The sequence below is a fragment of the Polyodon spathula genome, chromosome 1 (genome assembly GCF_017654505.1).
Source record: "Polyodon spathula isolate WHYD16114869_AA chromosome 1, ASM1765450v1, whole genome shotgun sequence".
In the NCBI taxonomy this organism is placed as follows: Eukaryota; Metazoa; Chordata; class Actinopteri; order Acipenseriformes; family Polyodontidae; genus Polyodon; species Polyodon spathula.
The window spans coordinates 95870169-95878255 of record NC_054534.1 but is presented as its reverse complement, the minus strand read 5'-3'; the positions used below and the strand labels follow the sequence as shown (position 1 = coordinate 95878255).

At 35.2% G+C, this 8087-nt stretch overlaps 1 protein-coding gene across 1 annotated transcript; it reads right to left on the bottom strand.

Moving 5' to 3' along the window:
• Positions 1 to 2615: 2615 nt before the first annotated feature.
• Positions 2616 to 4680, bottom strand: LOC121324672 (homeobox protein MSX-2-like). The gene is made up of 2 exons (XM_041266784.1): positions 4151 to 4680; positions 2616 to 3513 (listed from the first exon to the last, which is right to left on the bottom strand). Exons 1-2 carry the CDS (start codon positions 4557 to 4559, stop codon positions 3089 to 3091), a joined length of 834 nt encoding a protein of 277 aa, XP_041122718.1. The 5' UTR covers positions 4560 to 4680; the 3' UTR covers positions 2616 to 3088.
• Between the last annotated feature and the right edge of the window lie 3407 nt (positions 4681 to 8087).

Below are 8087 nucleotides of genomic sequence, written 5' to 3'. Positions count from 1 at the left end.
GATCTTTAAGATGGTAAAAACAAAAGTGAGTTTTGTTTGCCTCGGGCAAAAAAAAAAGAAAGAAAAAGAAAGAAAAGTCGATCCGCTCTTGAAGAGCCGACAAATCCTTTCTGCTCTTTTGTGTGAACATTTCCTATTCAGATTGGGCGTTCATCTGTGTGATTCTCAATTTATTGTCATTACTTATTTATTAATTGTTCTGATCTGGGTGTAATTGAGCAATGAGAGACTCCAGCCCAGATCAATGACAAAATGGTGCCCAGCGCAAAGCTCTTCCAGTCAGTGATTGATGATGTTTAATTCCAATATCAGGAGATCAAACAAAGCAAACATGGTTAGCAAGATTAGCAAGATTTATTTTTCAACGCGCTGTACAAGTAAAACCCATCTAATGCCAACGGGTGTGCACCGAGTAAGACATTTCCATTCTCGGTGAAAAAACACTGGTGTCTGCTGAGATTTCATACAGGTTCACTGGTTTTACTCTAGAACAATGATGCCCACCATTCCTGCCTGATATATATATATAAAGTTGGAACCAGCTCAAAAGCAACCCATCCGTCTGCTTTAAGTAAAGGTGTTTGAAAGCAAGAACCAGGTCTAGGTTGGCTTGACATTGTTAATTCAGTATTGAAACCCTCATTGACATTTTAGGGATGATAAAAGTTCCGCTTTGCCCCCAGCTACAGTCTAACCGGAGCCACAGCGCGTCTGCAGAAGATTGCCTTTGCTCATTACAGTAATTATTTTCCTCTAACTTTGCCTCAACCAAGAGGTTTTAAATTGCAAAAAAGTAAACCACTAAACGTCTCCCTTTAAAAGCGAGCAGATGCAAAATCTTTTGTAATTATTTTGCTACGTTGTTATTAAAGGCTTTTAACGTGTAAGCAATTGCATAGCTGCCTCTTCTTTTGACATATACGAGTCAATGACTGATCATGTTTAATTCCATTACCAGGAGATCAAACAAGTGTTGTGTATTTTAAAACATTTATACAGATATCTGACAGTTACATGAAGCTCCATACAAAATGTGTATTAAATAACATACATAGGCATTTAAATCCACGTATGAACATTGTGGTGTATTAGTAAAGTTAATGTATGCTTGTTTAATCAATGTGTATAGTGTAGAGATTAAACTATAACATTTCCATAGGTCTGTTACCCTCTGATTCAAAGTTAATAATGGTAGGCCTCCTCAGACCTTAATCAAACTGAACTATATTATAAGGTCCAGAAATTGCTTGTGAATTTTGCTCCCCAGGAACTTGACAGGCGCCAAGATGAAACCTGAGGAGGTTTCTTCAAAGCAATAGGTACCAGCTGTGGAAATATGTTCCATCAAATGAGAAACGACAGTATAAACACACAGTGTAACACCTAGCCATTACAATTAATAACTGAAAGGGCATCGTTTACAACCTTTAAATTCCCATTCTTCCAAATGTTGTTTTAGGACCCTATCCAACCGATTAAATTGTGACATGATTGCCTTGTTATTGTTTAATACTGCAAAGTCAGAGTTCAAGTCTATTAATCCATATTCTTTTGTGTTTTGCATTCAAATAGAATCTTCAATATGTAACAGAACAAAATGATCTTTTAATGTTAATATAGATAGATGGATAGATATAACCAGTGATATACAATCACTGGATTGTAATACTAATAATGTTTCTTTTGACACATGAATCATATTAATTGTACCAGCTTTTTGTTATAACAAATATATTATTATGTTACTATTTCTGTATAAATACAAACCTAAAATAACAAGTTTCCTGCAAATAATTTTGGATAAAAAATAAACTAAACACAAAAATCAGGATTGCATGGTAGCAACAACATAAATACTTTTTAGTTGGTATGTTAGTCTTATGAATTCAGCATAGGTCTATATATGTTATTTAATATAACTCCAAAAATGTGCACTTCAGAAAAGCAGTTATAATTATGTTTATACTAAATGACATTTTTCTAAATAAATGTATGCCTAAATGTTTATTAAAAATAGCTTAATCATGGCTATTAAAGTTAGTAATATACAAAAACCTGGCAATGTAGAGTAGTGGGGATTGTTTTAGTTTATAAATGTAGTAAAATTAGGGTTTACCCTTTGCGATTAAATATAATAAACAAGTATGTTAAGGAAAATGAATAAACATTTTGTTTTATTGTTCATTAATTTATTTAACAAATATAGTCATAATATAAATGATAATCAATTTTCAAATATACATTATATTACATTGTACACAGATCCCTTCCAAAGGGAACATTGCAAAACACACAACAGACAATGCTGTCAAATACAAATACTATTGTTTCCACTCTCTGTTTTTTATCAAAGAATATATCAGAATTAAATCTTCCCACTTGAAATACAATACTTTTAACTTCTAATTGTATTTTTCTTTAAATACAAAATTTGTTTTAATAAAGAATATTGTTCCAAAACAACAAAGAACTGAAATATAATCATATATATAAATATAATGGTAACCTTTTTTTACCACGTTAGATATTGACAAGATATGTTTTTAAAAGGTTATTACTCATACATATAATTTGGAATCCCATTAAAAAATGAAAACTAAGCACTGAAATTTCTCATGGATTTATTTGGAAGCCAAAACAACTAAGCACTGAAATTAATTTCTTAAAGGATGAGTTGGCATTGGTATTAAGTGTGGCTCATCTTTGTGGCACCAACCAACATCCAAACTGACAAATAACTTTAAAGGTTATTTTGTACATGTCTATACTAAATACTAAAAGTGCCCAAATATGGAATTCTTAATAACTGTGGCAGTCATCACAATGCTTTCAAATTCAATGTACCTGTAACTAACCAGTTAGTTATGTAAGGAAATGGTGCACTAGATTTGTTTTTTTCTTAAATGAAATGTATTATTTATTTGTTGTTTTTAATTTTTCATTATATAGTATTTATTCTTCACATAAAACAGAACATAAAGCTTTTGAAACAGTAACCTTGTTTTATCTGTGTCTCGGCTATTAGCATGAAATGTTCGAGAAGATATTATTTTGGAGGTATTTCCAAGTCACCACAGAGACGGCTGTTTCAGGCCAGGTGATACATGCTGTATCCGACATGTGCGGCATAAAGTCCAACGGGTGACATGGGTAGTGATTGTCTTTGGAAGGGATGGGACGCTCCGTAAAGTGAGGTCGCAGGGACATGTGCACCAAGAGGAAAAGAAATCCCAAAAGCGGGCGGCAACATGGGTTTGGCTGCCATTTTCAGTTTCTCTAGTTCGGCTTCTTGTAGTCTCTTTGCTTTCGCTCTCCGGTTTTGGAACCATATTTTTACCTGCGTCTCCGTCAGATTTAGAGAGTTGGAGAATTCTGCTCGCTCCGCGATTGACAGGTACTGTTTCTGACGGAATTTCCTCTCCAAAGCCAACAGCTGAGACGTTGTAAAGGGAGTCCGGGGCTTTCTGTTGTTTTTGTGCTTTCTCAGGGGACAAGCAGGGGGACTCAGACGTCCTAAAAGAGTAATATAAAAACAAGCGATCACTTTTCCGTATGTTTAAACCACAAGTGAATATGCATACATCATAACTTTAATAAATTATTTAAACAATGTAGAGACATATTGATTGTCATACGTCCACAAGTGTGACTAAATTGGACTACTGTTAAAGCAAAATAATAATAATTAAAAAGTTGTAACTCATTTGTTTATTTTACACACATATACGCGCGTACACACAGTGTTTTACTTAAATATAACATATTCAAAATGTTGTATACTCTAAACTGAAGGTAAGTTGACTTTAAAAGTTCTATACAAAAACTTTTGAGCATATAATATTTTGAATAGAAACAAAACGATCAGCTTAATTAAACCATGTCTTATAAACAACTACACTTCACACTCTACAGGCGTGTATACTTTTTCATACGATTGAATATCAAACATTAGAGGCAGGCAAAATGTAACAATCTAGACAACGGGATACATAATTTATTGTGGAAGTTTAAGTCTACTCAAGTAATTATACATCCCATAGTAAGATGTATTCCAAAATGTTGTATGCTACATCAAGCCTTTTAAATAATTCAATAACACTGAATACCAGATTACAAAAAAAAAAAAAAAAAAAAAAAAAAAAAACCTTACTTGGAGGAGGAGGTGAAAACCTGGAACTTGGTATCCAAGAACTGCGTTCTTGCCTTTCGGGGCTCTCGGGTTTGACAATTGCATCCTCTGGCATTTTGATTAGTCCTCCCATCGAGAATGGTGAGTTGATGCTCAAGGGAGAGACTGGCGTCTCTGGAGCACTTAGTGCACACATTCTGGGACTGAGCGTGTGCGACGTTCCTGCAATAGCTGTCACTTCGGAACTCGATACTTCTCTGTTAGGTTTTTTATCTGCCATCAATGCTTCAACACTAAATGGAAGTATAGCAACTCTAGGTTTATCCACTTCCTGATCGCCTGTGATATTCAGGTTAGTTTGCATTTCACTTCTGTTCAAAACAACACGTGAAGCCTCTTCAGTTTTTAAGCGAATAGATAACGAAGTCATGTCTTGTCAACACTTGGGGCCATACAGAGCCAATCCCTTCCGATCTCAGCGGTCAACAAGAACAGTTCAACACGGTACAACAAGACTTATCAAAAAGCAAAACCCTTCAGCTTTCAGAACATTGTCACGTTTAGTCAACACAGAGGCAAGGACTTGCTAATAAGACAGGCGGTCAGAGTACGCTGTCCAATCAGCACCGAGAAGGGAGGGACACACAGATGCCATGCCTTCGGGTTTCTGTTAGCTGCCAGGAAAAGTAATTTTTAAGTATAACGCATTCTCATATGTACTTTACAACAACACAGCATTCTTTTTTAATCGCTGTAACCACTAGTCATTAATAATATAAATAGTTATTTTAAAACGTAAAATGTATGGCATATACAATTGATGTGTAAATATGTAAGGAAACGTACATATTTACACACCAATTTACAACAAATGTAATTGATTTGAAATAAATAAATAAATAACAAAACAAACAAACAAAAAAAAACAATGTTAAATATGTTGTTTTGATTGCTATCTCTGCAAAATATGGTTATATGAGACAGGACGTGCATACTCATTATGTATTTAGGCTATTGTTTATACTCCAAATATATACATTCATCAACGATTATTATTCATATTCATATTATTTATTTATTTTACTTGGTATGGTTCTTGTCTTGCTAATGTGGGAGTTGAGTGCGCAGATGTGTTGCGCAACAGCAGCAGTACCCTGCTATTCCTTAATGTGATTGGCCCCTTGCTGAGAAAAGTTTATTGATAGCTGCGGGGCTCTAATCTCATAGAAACACACAAGCCCTTGCAGTCATTTAAGGGTAATTATCTGGTTTGGGGGAGGGACAGTTGAATGATTTTGGTCTTTGACTGGGTCCATTAAAATCAGAAATGATGTACGTTTAGATTAAGAAAATGAATAATCACAGTGCATATTTTTCTTAAATTGGTACCAGACACCTACAAATGTTCACCGGATGAGTTATCTTCATAGTACCATATTTGGTACATTTATCAAATATTTGCTATATTCAAATAATGTGAACCAAGCTATTAAGGTAATATTAACACTGTGTAAACGCCATCAATATTAGCTTACCTGTATTTTTGACACTGGTAATTTCAAAACATTTTCTACCCAAAAGCTATCTATAATGAAATGAAAAATAAACAATCGTCAAAAAATCCGAATAGATTTGGCCATTTAAACAGGCCATATCTATGTTTTATTATAAATTGTAAGTATTTTAAGACTTTTGAGATCTTATCGCATCTACTAAAATATATCATACATGTGCATAATACTCTAAGTGCATGAAGAGCAATAGCTGCATGTACTTTCTGTGAGGATTTAGTAGCCTACCTTTTCTGGGAAGCGTCTGCATTGCTAATTGCTAAGTATAAACAATCTGTCACGATTAGTCAGTGTCTCTAATAGGGAGACAAGTTATGTTGTTTTTAGGCGCCAGCAGCGGCCAGATCAAAGGACTCAACTTCAGGGAGACTATTGAAAAACTTTAACCCGCATCAAGAGAGCAACCCGCCTTCTCCTGTCCGCCCTAGCCCTGGGACATTAGGCTATTCAGCCTTTCTCAGCCGATCGCACGCCATTTCCAAAAATTTTCATATGGACTACTTTAATAATACGCAAAGAAAAGGTCGCTGCCCCTAGTGATCACGAGAGCGCCGGAATGAAAAGGATGCTGGGTATTGGACTTCTATCCACTGAAGTAATGGAATGCGGTTTTGTCATTCCAACACTGGTTTATAATGCACCTATATTGATTTTAGAATATAAACAACCGACTCTGTATGCAGTATTATCAGGTACCGTCTATAAGGTACTTTACACAGAAACATTAGACATGTTAGCTCTGCTCACGCACCGTCATACACGCACGTTGTCTAAACTACTTTTACTGTAGTAACGCATTTCAAAATGAAAGGCGGAGCTTGTTTACACTGTTGTAGTATTTGGTGACTCCCTAAACCTGTTATCATAGCAAGCTGTAATTGATTGTAAGTGACTGATATAAATGACGCAATAACATTTATTTTCTATTTCCTTAATTTTATATCTGTCACATAGAAGAAGTTGTGTTAAAGGAATTTAGAGAGTAGTGCGTGTGCGTGTGTGTGTGTGTGTGTGTGTGTGTGTGTGTGTGTGTTTGATCAAGGGCAACACAAATTGTGTTACGTTTAACACAATCTGTGTTCGTCTACACAACATTCCTTTATCAAAAACAGTCTGTGTTTTAGCGTATAGCCTATCGACAAATGTGCCAAACGTATATTACTGTGCACCAAGGGACAATAAAACAACTGTAGCTAATTATACCTCATAGACTCTCAAGAAGTATGTTACTAAGCTGCTTCCTTCTCCCGAGATCCAATGAGAAATTTCAATGGGATATGTCTACAGTGTTTGCTTCAGTGGAGTGTTTGTATTGGAAATGTGGAGCTCAGTAGGACACTGGCTGTAGATAACAATATTGGGCAATTAGCATCCCAAACAGTGCCTTTTAAAGTAATGCATTTGGCGCGCAAAGCCGATTACCATATCCCCTTTTTCAATTTCAACACAACAAATGAGTATTGAAGTGGAATAACAAGCAACTGTAAGCCACTTCAGAACTTTGTTTGACTTTATACACTTTACCTTTGAAATGGTGCGAAGGCAGCGAAAGGGGACAATATCGCTTTGTCTTGATGCACTGCAAGTTGTCTTAACCCCTTTCATGCAAAGCCTGTCAGGTTTGACTTTAAAGACTTAAGAAGAAAAGCAAGGCTTCCAACAACCTGGATACACTGGAAAAAAAAAAAAAAAAAAAAAAAAAAGGTTTGGCTTGTTCAATTGAAAAACTTGGTATTATCATTAACCTGTTGTGATGTATAGGTATCTGTGTAGTTAAATTCATCAACATTCACAAAAATCCACACAATTTCAATTACACACCACTTTAAATAATTTATTTAATTGATAAGATTGTTGCGTAGTGTAACGAATGCACGAATTAGGCCTACATTGTGCTTTACATGGACTAGTGGGATACTGTCTCTTTAATGACATACAGAACGCACAACTCTGAATGGAATGCACTATTTCAAGTGGCCGAAATTAATTTGATCGCGACATTATGATGCACTTGGAAAAGATGAAAGAAAAGGCTGGCCGTCTCCTCCAAGATCTCTATAATTATAGATAATATATCCTATTTCAAAGCAATTAGCTCAATCAGGCGTAACAAGGCACTTTGCTGCCAGGGAGTAACAATGCCTTACGGTTATTTAAGCTTCAAGATGTCAAGCGGACTCCAAGACTCTTTGGCTTGTCTAAACTTCTTGGCTCAAGTGGTAATTCCATGGCAAGTCCTCTGTAGCAGTGCTATGTACAATTAATAATACAGGGTGTTATGTTGCTAACTCGCCAATACGGAGTTTGCTAAAACAAAATAAGACAAACAAAACAAAGCAAAAAAAAAAAAAAAAAAAAAAAAAAAACCTTATAAAGTTATTTCTTTC

Coding starts and splice junctions, on each gene's coding strand:
- LOC121324672 (XM_041266784.1), bottom strand. CDS start 4,559: ATGACTTCGTTATCTATTCGCTTAAAAACTGAAGAGGCTTCACGTGTT. Junction 3,514..4,150: donor GTTTTCACCTCCTCCTCCAA/GTAAGGTTTTTT, acceptor TTACTCTTTTAG/GACGTCTGAGTCCCCCTGCT.